Source organism: Anolis carolinensis, chromosome 3 (genome assembly GCF_035594765.1).
Source record: "Anolis carolinensis isolate JA03-04 chromosome 3, rAnoCar3.1.pri, whole genome shotgun sequence".
NCBI classification, from domain to species: Eukaryota; Metazoa; Chordata; class Lepidosauria; order Squamata; family Dactyloidae; genus Anolis; species Anolis carolinensis.
Window position 1 is genome coordinate 226004526 of NC_085843.1, and position 17561 is coordinate 226022086.

General features: G+C 41.1%; 1 protein-coding gene across 3 annotated transcripts in view; it reads left to right on the forward strand.

The window, feature by feature from the left end:
* Window positions 1-17561, forward strand: part of xpnpep1 (X-prolyl aminopeptidase 1) — a 62537-nt gene that overhangs the window by 14039 nt on the left and 30937 nt on the right. For 2 of the 3 annotated variants that reach the window (XM_062976272.1, XM_062976273.1), the window contains exons 3-5: window positions 4316-4379; window positions 13167-13271; window positions 17387-17479. In XM_062976272.1, coding sequence (XP_062832342.1) covers window positions 4316-4379; window positions 13167-13271; window positions 17387-17479 — 262 coding nt within the window. The remainder of the gene's footprint in view (window positions 1-4315; window positions 4380-13166; window positions 13272-17386; window positions 17480-17561) is intronic. The other variant, XM_062976274.1, reaches the window with a different exon arrangement.

A 17561-nucleotide genomic window follows, 5' to 3' on the forward strand; every position in this document is an offset into this window, starting at 1 on the left:
AGCTTTCTAACTACATCAGCATAGTTTACCAGCTGTTAGGATTCCTGGGAGCTGAAGGCCAAAACATCTGGGGACCCACAGGTTGAGAACCACTGCTCCAAAGGTTTGGAGGCACGAACATTTAGAGATTGCCCATGTCTGATTATGAAAAGTGGAGTTGGACCTAAATGCTGTAGTGATCCCCTCCCCCAATTAATTTATTTATAATCTCCTTGTCTAGACACCTGTGTGTGTGTGTAAGTATAGAACTGGTTTCCTTAGCATCTCTGTCTATGCAAAGAACATTGCTCCCCTTTGTTGCTACAGTGCATTTATTATCTTAAATATGTATAGCTGCTAATTCCACTCTCAGGTGCTAGAGAGCAGGGTATTTTTTTTTCTTTGATTGTTTTTGCAGCTGATACATGTTGTTCTTCCCCTTGCCTGAGGCATCTGTTTCTCTGCAGCTCTGGTTACACTTGGCAAAGCTTTTTACATGTTTCTGTTAACTCTGGAATAGCACCTGCGAGATTCTTTACTTTATTTAAGGAATGCAGTAATGCAGACACATTACGCTATGCTTTTCCTGCTGGTACAGTTCATCAGGTTATTTTTTAATGTGTAGAGAGCTGAATTAACTTAATAATGGCTTGTGTATCTGCTAAATAACTTCTGGGATTCCATCACATTGAGCCATGGCAGTTAAAGTGGTGTCACACTGCATTAGTTCTACAGTGTAGATGCAGCCTTGATCATGCAGTTCAAGTGGAGGCATCCAGCCAGTCATTACGTCTCAGTTATTTTGGAGACAACCCCCTAAATTCCTTGGATAAAAATGTAATGATGAATAAATTAAATGCATCAATGGTGCGTTTTCTTTACCATTACTTTATCTCCCCGGAGGAACTCAGAGCGGATTACAGTTTACTTATTTATTTATTTTTTAAATTTTATTTTTATTGAAACTTTTTTGTGAGTTACATTGGTGGCCCTATGGGAAGGTTGGGGAGGGGTTGTCCAAGGGAAAGATACTGAGGGGCGGGATATAGATTGGGGGGGGGGAGGGGTGAGGGGATGTAATAGTTCTATAGCAAATGGTGAGGGGGGGGGAAGGAAAGGGGGTTAGGGAAGGGTAATTTCTAATGGGAGAGGGGGGGGGGGGGGAATGGATGACTTCCGATCTTCTTTCTTCCAGTTTTCTGCTTGTCCTTTAAACATAGTTGTCTTTGAGGTAATCTTCTAGGTCTGTCCAGTCCGTTTCTTTCATTTTGTTATCCATATTATTTTTAAGTAGAAAAGTTAATCTGTCCATATCTCTTATCTCAATGATTTTATCTATCCACAGTTCTTTTGTAGGTGGTGTTTCTGATTTCCAATGCTTAGCTATTATAATCCTCGCCGCAGTAATGAAATAAGTGAAGAGTTTATCTTTGTTTGCATCTAAATTTTCTTTTGGATCTGAGAGGCCTAATAAAAAGATTTCTGGTTTCAACTCGAATTTTGATTTTAATATTTTATTACATTCTGTTTGTACTACTTTCCAATAGCTAGTTAGCTTTTTACATTTCCACCACATATGGAAGTAGGACCCTACTTGTTCCTTACACCTCCAACAGTGGTTGTTTACATTTTTCCACATTAATCCTATTTTTTTTGGTGTCAAGTACCACCTGTGAATTACTTTTAACCAATTTTCTTTAAGTTCTATCGCATATGTGTACTTCATTTTTTTTGTCCAAATTGCTTCCCATTCTTCTAATTTTATTGGTCTGCCTATGTTTTGTGCCCATACTTATATAAGGCAAACATTCAATGTCTTTTTACACAGTGAATAATGACAGAGGTGAAGGTCTTCCTGAAGAGGCTCAGATGCGATACCCCTTTTTAAGAAGGCCAACCTTGTAGAACCTCCCAGTCCCGGTTTTCCAATAAAGGAACTAGGAGGCAGAGGAGACAGAAATACATAGATTTATTTGCAAATATTGCTGCGGGTGACCATACTGGAAGGGAGGTAGCACACTGACTGAGATTTCACATAGGGTTTATATAATATTTTTGTAGAGACAATTCACTTCACAAACATTCTTGTTCTCATGCCCCCACCTTCTTTCATCTTGTTTCATCCTGCACATTGCACCATTTGGTCAGACATTTATCAAAACAACAAATGTCCATCTATCAAAATGAAACAAAACACCATCACTGACCCTCACATCTAAGACTGTTATTCCTGAGGTTTTATTGCCCTGTCTGTATGTGTGAGTTCCCATTGTGTCCCTTCATTCCCCTTTCCATTGTCTGGAGGCAATGCTCAACTTCGGCCATGGGGAGGTCCTCTTGTTCCATGCCGAGGAGCCTGTTGTCCATAGACTTTCTCAGATCGTTGCTGGCATGTCTGCATAGGGCACTCTTTTATCTCCCCACCGAGGTGGTCCCTATTGATCTACTCGGATTTCATGCCTTCATACTGCTAGCTAGGGCTGACACCAAGAGCTCACCCTGACTTGCGGCTTCAAACTGCTAAAACTCCGGTCAGCAGATTTCCTGCAGCTTGTGGTTTTAACTGCTGTGCTACTGTGACCTCTATGGACTCACCTCCAGCAAACCCAAATTTTCTTTTACAGCCTCTCTCAAAATGGCAAAGGAATATGGCAAAGCATAATTTCCCATTGCCATTTTGAGAAGGGCTGCACCGGAAAATTCCTAGTGTGCTTGTGGATGTGGAGTATGGGCTATTTTTGCTTGTTTTCGCATGTTTCTGAATGGGTTTTGGGCAGTACTTGCCTGAAATTCTTGCTGAAAGTTTAAGTAATAAATTTTAGAGGTTGGGGGCTTTGAGAGACTAGTGGTGAGCTTTCGTGACCATAACAATGGAATCTCAGGGTCACATGTAGCTGAAAGTATGCTATCCTGTCCAAAGTAAGCATATTTCTCTGTCTCCTTAACTTGCCTAAGTTTTTTATGATGCTGATGATATAATTTTGCTTTACATATCTAAAATTGGTTATGCACAAATACTAACCATGATTAGGTAAAGGTTAATGTTTTCCCCTGACATTAAGTCTAGTCATGTCCAACTCTGGGCATTGGTTCTCATCTCCATTTCTAAGCCAAAGAATCGGCATTGTCTGTAGACACTTCCAAGGTCTTGTGGCTGGCATGACTGCATGGAGTGTCGTTACCTTTCCGCTGGTGCAGTACCTATTTATCTACTCCCATTTGCATGTTTTCGAATTGCTAGGTTGGCGGAAGCTGGGGCTAACATCGGGAGCTCACATTGCTCTCTAGATTCAAATTGCTGACCTTTCAGTCAGCAAGTTCAGCAGATCAGCAGTTTAACCCTCTGTGCCACAAGGGGCTCAAACCATGATTACTGTATAACCATAACCATAATTGATCGTAACCAGGGGTCTTTTCACACTAAATAATTACAGCACTATGATTCTACTTCAGCCAACAAGGCATAATCTTATGGACTTTTGGTGTTTGAAGTTTGATGATGCACAAGACTTCTCTGGCTGAGAATTCTTGACCCTTAAAACGAAAATTCCAGGATTTATTAGGATGTTGCCATGGTAGTTATAGTGGAATCAGAGTGCTATAGTGTCAGTGCGAAAGAACTTTAGAACTCCCACCTGAAATAAGAATTCAGTCTGATTTTTAGGCATTAATTATGAATGAGTTTTCTTGTAATATTCACACAACACACCTATATGCTGTAGCCCACACACTGTGTTGCGATACACGGTTTGGAAAGCTCTGGTTTTGAGCAATGATGATTTCTAGATATGTGTATACATTTTTAGAGTGTAGATGAAAGACTAGAACAGGTAATAAACAGTAACAGAAATGTCTGACTGGGAATCTTTTTGGGTGAGGCATGTTTTTAAATGTTCATGTAAAATCCAGTTAGAGGATGTTGGTAAACCAAGCAAAGTTCACAGATCTAAGGCTCCCATTTTACAACAAGATCAGAGGATAGGAGAGGATTTCTTCCGCTCATGTTGCCACATCAAAGGCTTGACTTGTTTATCCAGCCAGTGGTGTAACCAAAAGTGAAATAAACATGGGAAATGTTGGAGTAAAAGTTAGTGCAGATATGAAATGCATAAATGAAAAATTTATGTGGAAACTTCGAAGTGGAAGAACTCAATTCCTAATGATATTCTGATGAAGAATATGTCAAGATTCTAAAAAAAAATTGTCCCTTAAACAGTCTGAAATAACACAAGTAGAAAAGAACTAATTTTGGTCTGTATGATTTCACTCCCTTTGTTGCTTCTCTGCTGTGGTTCCTCATTATTCTCACTTCTTGCTTCTTTTCAACGTTCCCCAGAGTGAATACATTGCACCTTGTGACTGCAGAAGAGAGTTCATTTGCGGGTTTGACGGCTCAGCAGGTATGTTTCCAGAACTGTATTTGACCCATCAAATTTGGCAGTTCCTTCAGCTGTGAATGCCAAGCCACTCTTCAGGCTGTTTTTTTGCTGTGCCTTATTTTTATTTTTAAATCCATTCTAGATGTTTTAACCATTTTAATGCACTTTTTTTGTGAGAAGGAATTTGCCCAAGTTTATTTCTGTAGAGACAGAAGTTTGTAGATCACTGCTCACAAAACACAATTTAAAGCAGATATACCAGTTTCTCTAGATTACTCCCATTACAGAATTGCAGGTGGAAGATCAAATGTGTGCAGACTCCCCACAGAAAATGCTCCCCACATGCAAGCTATTTGTGTTGCTAGGCATTCAGATATTTGATCCCCTGCCTTCTGTCTGAAATGGCAGAGTCCAACAATAGATACAGCAGGAAAGCTTACTGCTCATCTCGAGACGAGCAACTTCAGGTACTGATTGTAAAATAAATCCCCTGAACTGTATTTCACAAATGTTAACGTGCATACTTTGTTATATATGTATGTGTCAACATGTCATGGAAGTAGCAGCTCTATATTGGTAGATCTGCTCATCACCCTGAATCCTCTTAAGCTGTCACTCTGGTGCTGCTTCCAAAAGAATTCAGTGCTATGTTACATTCCACAGCCCATATTTTCATTGTATCTTGCTTTGTTATGCTGCTACATCTTCTCATATGTCTTAAAAATATGAAAGCCTACATGGATCTTGGCATCTCCAAGCCACTTGGACCTTTTCATATGTGCTCATAGTTCTAATGTCGACATTCCCCACCCCACCCTTACAGTGCAGTTGTTTCACATATTTGTTTATAATTATGTTCAGTGGAACCTAAGATACTGTATATACTTGAGTATAAACTGACCCGAATATAAGCCGAGGTACCTAATTTTACCACAAAAAACTGGGAAAACTTTTTGACTCGAGTATGATGAGAGTGGGAAATGCGGCAGCTACTGGTAAATTTCAAAAGTAAAAATAAAAATAGATACCAATAACTTTACATTAATTGAGGCTTCAGTAGGTTAAATATTAAATATTTACATAAAACTGTAATTTAAGATAATAAGAAGACTTTAATAAGATAAGACTGTCCAATTATAATTACCTATATTGTCGAGACGCAGAGGCCTTAAAGGGCCACACACGCTTTTAGTCCAACAAAAGGTTTATTATAAAGCAACAATAATATGCTCAGAGACACTTAACTTCAGTGTCTTTAGCCAAAAGTCAAAGGGTTGCCCAGCTGGCCTGCAAAAGGTAACCAGAAAATAACCCGGATTAAACAAAGAAAATCCGGATTAAACGGAAAGAAAACCCGGATTTAAACTCAGTCAAAATAAACAGCAAGCGAACAGCGCTGTAACAGAAGGGTTCCACCAGACAGCGCTGCACCCAAAGAGTCAGTTGCAAATAGGAGTTGCCAAATCCAGCAGAAGTCCCAGAGTCTCCGTAAAAGGAGTCCAAACAAACGTTGTTTCCCAGGTGGTCAAACAGAGCCATAGTTGAGATAATCCAAGGGTCCAGGAAGGGAGAGAGCCACACTCACGATAAACCAGTCCAAATGGTTGGTCCAACAGAGCCATAGTCAAATCAATCCAAGAGTCCAGAAAGGGAGAAAGCCACACTCACGATAAGCCAGTTCAAACGTTGAGAATTCTCAGGAACTGAACTCCAAGCTGCAGAACCCAAACCCAGAACCCAACACGAGAACAGGCAGCGACAGAATAGACACGATACGAAACCGACACTTTGCCTTCTGCAAAGATTCCCAATTTCAGAGCCTACTTTTCACTTACACATCATTATCCGATGATGAGCTGGCCTCCACCCCATCATCATCTCTAGCAGCTGTCCTTGTCTCCACACCCGAACCCCTGTTTCCATCTCTCCAGTTCCTCCATCTCCTGTCAAGACTTAGATTTCCCCATGATTTGGATGTTCCTCCCGTTTACCAATCCTCTCATCCTGAAAACCCCACCAACGTGTTGCTAGAAGTTGGCTCTGCACGTATGTTCCCAATCTCTTGTACCCTAGTCCAATCCATTGTGTTCTCCCCATCCTCATCACTCCCAGACCCATCACTACCAGAGAAACCCATAAACAATTCATCATCTGTGGGAGCAGTAAATATATCCCGGATCTTCTTCCTCTCCTGTTCTTCATCTGATTCCTGCTCCCGAGTAACCCTCTTTGTGCCTCTATTCCCATCCACCACATTTCCTTCCCCACTCATCGACTCCCCGCCACTTGAAAACTTTTCGAATGTGTCTTCCTCAGTAGGTGCCATAAGTATATCCCGGATCCGTTCCCTTTGCTGATCTTCATCTGACACCTTCTCGCGGTTATCCCTTCTTCCCCTACCGGTACTGCTACTGCTGCTTGCAACATTACCTACTGACTCAACTACAACATATATGCTCGAGTATAAGCCAACCTGAATATAAGATGGCCAGGACTCTCGCTCGAGTATAAGCCGAGGGGGGCTTTTCAGCCCTAAAAAAGGGCTGAAAAACTTGGCTTATACTTGAGTATATACAGTAAGTGTTCATGGGATTTTGCCTTGTAGGGAAATTCTATACATGTCTCCTTAGGAGTCAACCCAATTAAATTCACTGGCACTTACTTGGGGATTAATGTCAGTACAGATGCATAATTAGACATAATTTCATAGTTTTGTCTCTGTGAATTTGTTTTTCATCTTTGGGATAGATGCTGAAAGTCTGGTTCCTTGTATTTTTATATACTAGGAGCAGGAATTGCTAGTCCAAACAACCTGGTTGCTACTGACTATAATTTTTAAGGGTGTGAAACCAGTCCCTTTTTGTAGAATAGGTAATTTGCTCAGATGCATTTGTTTAATTGTGTGCCCTCGAGTTGTTTCTGACCTATGCTGATCCTAAGATGAAGCCATCGTGGTGTTTTCTTGGCAAGATTTGTTCAGGAAGGGTTTGCTTTTTCATTCCCAGTGTGTTTCCATGGCCAAATGGGAATTTGAATTTTAGTTTCAAGAGTCTGGTTCCAGATTTAGAATTGAGGCTAAATCCAAATCCAACATTACAGTGGTCCTTCCAGTCTGGCGAGTTTCACACTTGCAGTTTTGGTTATTTACAAGATAGTGCCACTGCCACCTCCTGAAGTTAGGACTGACATGCCAACATTCCTCAGGAGTGTTTAGAATTTGGGCATACCATATGTTTTTGTTTCTTCCTTTGCCGGGGCAAAACAGAAACCTGTGGCGCACACTTACCCTATGGGTCCATCTCATCTTCCTCTTCTGTGTTCTGAAATTGTTTGTTTTGCCTGGGAAAAAGGAGGGAGGTAAACAAACACAATATAGTCTATACAAAAGGAGAACTGTAATGACCACATAGCACAGGGTCCCCAAACTTTTTCAACAGGGGGCCCAGTTTACTGTCCTTCAGACCTTGGAGGACCAGACTTCCTCAGCGACAGCAGCAGGAAAGGTGCGTGCGAGGAGAGGGATGTACGCGTCTTCCTTGGCGGTGGCAGTGGCAGGAAAGATACGCGCAGAATGAGGGAGGAGTGAAAGGCGTGTGCCTTTCCCTCTTCTTTCGCATTGCATGTGCTTTCCTCGGAGGAGGAGGAGGGAGCTGCGGTCGCGGGGGCTGGAGCTGTCAAGGACAGAACGCCACAAGGTTCAAGATAACAGAGTTTATTGGATTACAGAACTCAAAAATGCCCGTAAAATACAAGGGCCAGGCAGTATTAGCCTTTAGGAACAAAAAGGGGCAAGGAAAAACGTTCAAAAGATAAACCGGATTAAACCGGAGTTTAATCCGGGTAAAAACAAACTGCTTGCTTCAGCCTGGGGATAAACAATACAAAAGCCGAGGAACAAAAGATACAAAAGAATGCAACTAATTGGCAGCAGATTCCTCTCTGCTGCCAACACTGTGCTTAGAGTAACTTGCGTCGCTCCCACACACACAGCAGACAGGATTTCCAACACGAACAGATCAGCCAAGGATTGTAGCAGTAGAGTAGACCCAGTTCCTTTCCGTAGATCAAAGCCAGAAGCAGACGTTTGTAGATTCCAAGTCCAAGAAGGGGGGAAGACAAGCCGTGGTCAGTTCAGTCCGAGTTTTCAAAACAGGAGATGGCGTCCGTCAAGAAGACGACGGAAGGTCAAGCTAATAAGAGTAAGCACAGGTTTGCACAAACAAATGCCCACACAATTCCTCCCGCCGTCTGACCCTGAATTCCAAAACAACTTACGTCTCAGCACAGGAAAACACACCAGTCTTCAGGAAAGCGTCCCACACAGATCCCAAGCGTTCGTCCAGATTACCTTGCCCAACGCAATTTGCAATTGCTCCCAAGCCCCATTTTATGCCAGTTACAAATCCTCATCACTGTCAGCTGTCCTCCTTAACCCGGGCGTTTCCTCATCACTTTCCTCATCAGAGCTGGAACACCTCTGACTACGCCCCACAGCATCTCCAGCTGTGGATCCCGTCCCATCCCTCCAGCTAAGCCATGGGTCTAATCCTGAAGGTCCCCATTCATCTTCTATCCCATCATGACCAGTGGCACCCAATTCCTCCCTTACCCGAGTCCAATCCATCTCATCCTCCTCCGAGCTAACCAGCCCCTCCTCCATTCTCTCCGTAAACCCCTCAAAAGACTCTTCGTCAGATGGTGCTGCAAAAATGTCTCGCAGTCTTTTTCTTTCTCGCTCCTCGAGAGTATCTGACTCTCGAGGAGTCTTACGCCCACGTCTGTCAGTAACAGAGCCATGAGGCTCAATCATAACAGGAGCTGCTGTCACAAGCACTTCGATGGGCTGTATGTGGCCTGCAGGCCATAGTTTGGGGACCCCTGATATAGCATATAGTGACACCAAAATCCCCAATACAAAGCTCAATATAGTAACATGAAAAATACAATGAAAAAGGAGCAACTGTTCTCATACAGAAAGTATCTCAGTCTGTAAGCTTCAGGGGTCCAAGTTCGATGAGAAGTTCTTCCAAATGAAGTAAAAGTGAACCGACGGTTGATCACGTAGCTATTATGCCAGATAAAGAAGATAATGGAGCACAGCAGAGGTGTCTGGGTTTTTTACCTTGTTTCGAGAAAAACTCCCCTTCTTCAGTTGATAAGGTGGTCAGCAACTAATGATTCACATCTAAAACAAGATATAAAATAACAAGCAATTTACCAGCAATACTACAATAAGTAAACATAGGTAGGATGACCCATATAACTAACAGTACTCACACTGTGCCTGATGGCATCAAGGGAAAATGCCTCTGCTCATAGGGATTCTAACAGCGAGTCATTCTAAAGGTTCAGTGAGTGGTTTAAAGGGATACTTGGTGGCTTAATTTGTGGGGGAGCTGTGCCTGTAACTCTTGTGAAAGTAGAGGGACAACTCTAGTCTTGTTTTGAATAGACCCATTGAAATGAGTGGGATTAGTTGTTAGTCACAACTAACTCAGTGTGTGAGTAAGGTTAGGCTTTGCCTTGGCGCGTTTCATAATATCTTCTCTCCACTCAAGTGTATGGCAGTGTTGCTAAGGATTTTCACTCTGTGTTCTGGGGTTTCTCCGTGAGCATGAGTGTGTGGGTGGCAGCTCACGTCTAACAAATTGCTGGGTAGAAAAAGCAAGGTTTGATTGTCCTTTCCCTTTTGTGCAATCTACACCAGCTGGAATAGTGATGTAATGTCAGTAGAGTAATGAGCTTTTCTCGACCCTCAGATGACCCTCCAGTACAGTAAAAATCTTAACCATTTCATCCAGTGATTACAGCTTTCCTTTCTCCCTCTCTACGAGGCCAATCAAAACAGATTGCTTGCAGCCCTGGCATATCTGGAATTAGCAGTGAACACTGTTGGTTATCCAAAGGCAATCTTCTTTCGAAAGAAAACCCCCAACAGTATTTTATTTTGGCATCTAAAATCTGTTAGATGTCGAATCTCAATTAATAGCGTATGGTAGAAACCTTTGTTTATCTTGTATAGGGACAAGATGTTCTCTTTAGCAACCACACGTCCTATGGTTTCAAGCATAAAACTGCAGCTACAAGATGCAGGCTTCATTTTAAGCTGTGCCACCGATTAATAGAGGCATTGTCAGGTTACCTACTGTGTGAAGTCCTGTTTGTCCCATATGGTAAAATGGAAATTAACAAGTTGTTAAGACCAGGTGTAAACGTGCCTAACTATGAATACAATTATTTGTTAATGGCCTAAAAAACAAGGAGCCAAGCTGATCTATTAGGCCACCTGGCTTAATCATGTGCACCTTTTATGCTGTCCAAACAAATAGCATTTGCTTTGCGTGGTACTTGTGTTTTGATCTTAGTTGACTGTCTTGACCCTTTTGATCAGATCTTCTGCTTTCTGGCTTGTGTACAATGTCAGTTGCTGCTGATGTACGAGATCAGATTTTTATCTCATGTCAGTATATTTTCCATATATCCTGGATCAATTAAGATTCAATAATTTTAAATTCATGTCTTACTTTGAAAAAAAAAATCAGGACTTTTAAATACTTTTTTAAAAAAAGTTTTTTTTGAATGAGGGCAAATTATTTTAAAAACCATTTCGCTGTTGACAACTGTTATCTTACTTTTAATTTCAGGAGTGAAAGAGTTTTTATCCCTGGCCTTTACTGAAATGTAATGTAACTTTTGACACTGTAACAACAAAGTTAGGAAGTTAGTTTTTAGATTATAACTCCCAAAGTCTTCCAGACGGCAAGATTTGTGGCAATTTTCACTGGGAGATAGTGGAAATTGTAGCTCAAAAATTGTAGCAATGCTTGATATTGGTAGTTTGTCTTAGGTTCTCTGTTAATGAGAAACAACTTCAATGCACACAATATCAAGCAGAATGCATCAAAGTCAGTGCAATATGAGCTTGTGGTAAGAACAGGAGAAATTTCTCAGGATGCTCTTGTATGGTGAAAAGGAAAAACATACATTTGTTATTTTCAAAAAGTCCTTCTTGGGATAGGAATGGAGATACACAAAGGAAGATTACATACACTTCAGTATGAAAACCTCTAAGGCTGGTTGTGATTGCGTAAGATGTTGACTAGTGCTCATCCTGAAGTGGGAGCTTCATGGATGTTCCCATCCCAGGCAAAGCGAGACAAAGGATTAACTATGGGCCCTTTCACACAGCCATATAACCCAGAATATCAAGGCAGAAAATCCAACAATATCTGCTTTGAACTGGGTTAGCTGAGTCCACACTGCCATTATTTCCTGGAGGATGGACTGGTTGGATCTTTTTGCAGTCCAAGGCACTCTCAGGATTTTCCTCCAGCACCAAAGTTCAAAAGCATCTATCTTCTTTCGCTCAGCCTTCCTTATGGTCCAGCTCTCGCATCCATAGGTTACTATGGGGAATACCATTGCTTTCACTATGCGGACCTTCATTGCCAGTGTGATGTCTCTGCTCTTCACTATTTTGTCAAGGTTGGCCATTGCTCTCCTCCCAAGAAGTAGACGTCTTCTGATTTCCTGGCTGCAGTCTGCATCTGCAGTGATCTTTGCACCTAGAAATATAAAGTCTGTCACTGCCTCCACGTTTTCTCCCTCTATTTGCCAGTTGTCAATCGGTCTGGTTGCCATGATTTTGGTTTTCTTGATGTTTAACTGCAGTCCGTCTTTTGCACTTTCTTCTTTCACCTTGGCGATAAGGCTCCTCAGCTCATATTCACTTTCAGCCATCAGAGTGGTATCATCTGCATACCTAAGGTTGTTAATGTTTCTTACAGAAATTTTAACTCCAGCCTTGGATTTGTCAAGACCCACACGTCGCATGATGTGTTCTGCATACAAGTTGAATAGGGAGGGTGAAAGTATGCAGCACTGTCGCACTCCTTTCCCAATCTTGAACCAGTCTGTTGTTCCGTGGTCTGTTCTTGCTGTGGCTACTTGGTCTTTATACAGATTCCTCAGGAGACAGACAAGGTGACTTGGTATCCCCATACCATCAAGCACATGCCACAGTTTGTTATGGTCCACACAGTCAAAGGCTTTAGAGTAGTCAATAAAGCAGAAGTAGATGTTTTTCTGAAACTCCCTGGCTTCCTCCATTATTCAGCGGATATTGGCAATTTGGTCTCTTGTTCCTCTGCCTTTTCTAAACCCAGCTTGGACATTTGGCAGCTCTCGCTCCATGTATTGCTGAAGTCTGCTTTGCAGGATCTTGAGCATAACCTTACTGGCATGGGAAATAAGTATACATGTATGTTATCCTGGAGGACATCATACCTAAGCATGGTTCAATACTATTAATGTGGGCTGATGTTCAGGAGGTTGAAAAATGGAATGCTGTGATGTATTTGCTAAAAGATAAGTATATTTTCAGCAGTGTTACATGTGCATGAAATTATATGCTTAATTGGCATTATGTATTTATCATACTTCCAAACCAACTGATAACCTGAGTTCTCTGGGCAGTATAAAAAACATTAAAAATATAAGCTACAAGTAGTTACTAGAGTTGGCACAATAATGGTGTTTTGCCAAGGGAAAAGTGAAGAGTTACCAAAAAGCCTGATAAGAATTATTTTCCTGCATTATGTAATAGTTGATGAGTGACTAAGGGAGAGGGAAGGTCTTTGCAAGGGGAACTCCAGTGGTTTATCCTGAGTTCAACATGTTCTGGAGGAATCTTATTACAATTCGGTTAATCTTTTCTTGATCAGCAATTTATGACAATGACAATAATGACCATTTCTATATATTTTTGTTATGATTTAAATCTCCCGTTTTACTTGTGCTTCTTGACAGGAACTGCCATTATTACAGAGCAACATGCAGCCATGTGGACTGATGGACGCTACTTTCTGCAAGGTGCCCAGCAAATGGATAGTAATTGGACGCTCATGAAGATGGGTGCGTGGCAAGTCCATACTAGTGGTTTACTTTACCTCACTCATATAGTGACTTAAATAAGCAATCAGGGTCCTTAACTCATTAATATATGTGTTCTCTCTCCTGTTATAAAATGGAGGATATTGCTTTTTAAAAAGGAGGCCCTGATGGTGCAGCGGATTAAACCGCTGAACTGCTGAATATCTTAACCAAAAGGTCAGTGGTTCAAATCCAGTGGACCAGGGTGAGTTCCCATTGTAACCCCCAGCTTCTGCCAACCTAGCAGTTCGAAAACATGCAAATGTGAGTAGATCAATAGGTACTGCTCTGGCAGGAAGGTAACAGCGCTTCATTCAGTCATGCCGGCCACATGACCTTGGAGGTGTCTACGGACAACGCCGGCTCTTCGGCTTTGAAATGGAGATAAGCACCAACGCCCAGAGTCGAACACGACTAGACTTAATATCAGGGGAAAACCTTTACTTTTACTACTGCTTTTTAAAGAGGTTTTTCAATGATCCTTCATGTGAACATGGATAGGCATAGGGTCTACATTTTATATTGTTTTTAGCATTGTTAGCTGCTTCGAGTCTCTTTTACAAAAGAAAAAGCAGCTTAGAAATAAATATCATTGTCATCATTATTCTTTCCCAGCATGTTTTCACCCATCAATGGGAAAGCAGTAATTTTTAATCTAAGATGCAAAAAATGGCATTCAGTAAACGTTTTTCATCTAGGAAGCAAAAAATGACATTCAGTAAACTTGACTCAAAAAGGTACATCTGTAGAAAATTATACTAATGTGGTAACTTATTGCCCTCCATATTATGAGGTATATTAGTGCCCATCATCACCCACCAGTGACGGTGTTGTCTAGGCCTGACGCAACATCTGGAAAACCTTAATTATTTATTTAATTTATACCACACTTTCCTCCCAAAATGGGACCCAAAGCAGTCAATATGGTTCCCCCCTCCCCCCGAAACACTGACATACAGTCTAGCTTTCTACATTTTCAGGTTAAGCATTTGTTTATTTGATTATCCACAAATTACTGCATTTGTTCCCATCTCTGCTGCGGGCTTACAGAATTTTAAACAGAGAGGGGTAGAGTGTGAGATGAGAGTAGAGAACATGTGTGTGTTTCTTTGCACAGGTGAGAGGGGGGATGGGATGGGTATCCCCATTCTCCCTTGTCCCCCATTCCATCCCCTTCCCTCCTCCCACCCAGGTGAGTGAGTAAGCAAATCCAGTGTTAAGGTCAGCATGTTAAGGTGAGTGGTGCTTAGGCCTCTTCCACACAGCTGAATAAAATCCCACATTTTCTGCTTTGAACGGGAATATATGGCAGTGTGGACTCAGATAACCCAGTTCAAAGCAGATATTGTGGGATTTGCTACCTTAATATTCTGAATTATATGACTTTGTGGAAGGGCCCTTAGAGATATTTGCAGTTTTCCCACTTTTATTGAGGGTACTACACCTCTAATATCTGTGAAAGCAGAGGTTCAACTGTACTTACATTTCTGTGAATGGTAGAAAATCAATACATACCTTCAACCAGAAATATCTACCCATGTTCAATGGATTGCAGCTGGCTGACAGACAGCCTCTCCTTAATGATGTTGTAGAAATTCTCTTGCTCTCCTTTGTAGTGATTTGTTAAAAGGCAAAGATATTTTGCATTAGGATGGAAAGATCCATGTCTAACATTGTCTACAGTGCAGATCCAGAGGATCATCCAAAATGCAATAATAACCAGAGCCACATTGGAAGCCTAGAGCGGCAGTTCACAAAATGTGTTCTGTGGAACCCTAAGATTCTCCGAAAGCATCATAGGGGTTCTGCGAAAAACCTTTAAAATCTTTAAAACATCTTTAAATAAAAAAAACTTGTGCCAGAATGAAGATCTTACTGAAATTCAGTGTACCTCTACTTTAAAAATGAAATTTTAATTTCTTTATTTTCAAACGTACTATATTATACAAGGATGGTATCCTTGAAGTGACTGGCTTGACCTTGAAGGAGCTGGGGGTAGCGATGGCTGACAGGAAGCTCTGGCATTGGACTGGTCCATGAGGTCACGAAGAGTCAGAAGTGACTTGAACGAATAAACAACAACATATTATACAAAACACCCAAGCAATAGGAGTAGATGAAAGAAGGAAGGATTTGAGAGTTTGCAATGCTTAGGGACAGAGTTAGGGTTCTGCAGGAAAATCAGGAACAGAGTTAGTATTCCATGGGTAAAAAAAATCTTCCATGACTGAAAAAGTACTCTAGAACAGTGCTACCCAGAGTGGTGGCCCCCGGACCAATGCTGTTTCCTAAGTCATTGGCGGCTGGTCCCTGATGAGTTCCAGAAAAGTAATGGTAGTGAATGAGCACACGTACTCTACTGGTCCTTGATACAGTTATTTATTTATTTATTTATTTACTATATTTATATACCACTTTTCTCACCCCAGGGGGTTCAAAACGGTTTACAACATAAACATTGCAAAATTCAGTGCCTAACACACATATAAAACCAAATCATAAAATCTGAGCAGGAAACATATAGCTATAATACAATTAAATATACATAAGATAAAACAATATTTAGACATAAGGACATAGAATTAAAAGTTGCCCTAAGGTGAAGTTTTGAAGGCACATAACAAGAGCAACACAAATATAGGTAAAGACCGAGGTCCTGAATGGAATGAAATATAAAAGCCTTATATTGTTTCCCTCTTCTTACTCTGAATTAGAAATCATCTGAGCCACCAAAAGCTGGCACTGCAGCAAAACTAAAACTTAGGAAATGTATGGCTGGGTTCCCAGATTTGCATCATGTTTTCACTTTCCTAATTTTGATTCTACTTCACAGTTAGTTTCCTTGAGTCATCTTTCAGAAGGAAAATCTACCTTTCAGAAGGAAAATTCACTCCTGAAAGAGTTTTCATGGGGAAAAGGTGCCTTAGCTGAGGCTTTATTACCAATCCTTGTTTTCACAATAAGCCTTTTTTTTTCCAAAATCTAATTATCATGGGGACAGAAAGTGAGGTGAAATTTTCTGAACAGGGGCACAGGCAGCAAATAAATGCCACAGGGGTGTTAACCCTTCCCTTTACTATCCAAAGCTTTATGTAATGTGTGTGTGAGTGTGTACCTAAAAATGTACCTGTTTCACCTAACTAAAAAACTTAAGAACAAACTTGCAGAACCTATCTTGTTTGTAACTTAGGGATTGCCTGTAAATAATTTGTTCACTCTTTCTCTTTTTTCACTGTATAGTTGGACCTTCACATTCTTCCATTAGAGTACAGGATCCCCACAAAAATGAAAAAAACTATCTGAGGGAGCACCTTTCTAGGAATCTTTAGACTTTCTAGTCCATCTCTATGGTCAATTGCCACCATAAATTGACTGTAGAATTTCAGTAGAGGACTAGAGATTCCTAATGAGACACTGTTCATAAAAGGCATGAATGATCAAATCTACAGATATTTAACCCAGAAATGTAGAGGGCAAGGAATCAGTGTAGACAAGGAAAGCAAATTCATTGGCTAATTCCCAGATCTTATGCTCTTGGAGATAGGAGTAACCATAGCTCAGGGCTGGAAAACCTGTGTTCCATTCAGGATAGTTCTAGGGACACTATTAAGCAAAGCTGGCAATGTCCTGAGACTTTGAGTGATGCTTCTTAGCCAGCTTTGGTTGACCTAGATACGATATTCCCATCCTTTTCCAAGGCATGATGGTAGAGAATGGAGAGGGTTGTTTGGAGTTGTACTATTTATGCACCACTGTATCAAGCTTAGTAATTAATTTAGCTAAAAACTGGGAGTGCTTACATGGATCAAGAAAAGGAGATATGCTAAAAGGCATTTAATTTTGCTGTAAGGGGAGCCAATCCAGTTGTCTGCTTTCATGGTGAAGGGATACACCAGTGAGGAGTAATAGTTTTTAGATCATCTTTTTGTAGTGGTCTATTTAGTTTCCCTTGGACCTGACAGCATATTTTCTTCACTTTATGTTGGCTATTACAGCGGTTCCCTATCCTTTCCGTTTCACCTCACTGTCACGGCCTCCATGTGTGCATTCCTTTCTTCAATCTATGAGGCATTTACCACATTCCTTTCCATCTTCAGGTCTGAAGGACACTCCCACACAGGAGGACTGGCTTGTGAGTGTGCTTCCCGAAGGCTCCAGAGTTGGAGTAGACCCATTCATTATTCCAGCAGGTTAGTTTGCTAATATTCTTATTTGCGTGAATGAATCAGCTCTTCAGTTTTATATTATCTGGTGCTGGGCAATTCTCTGGGG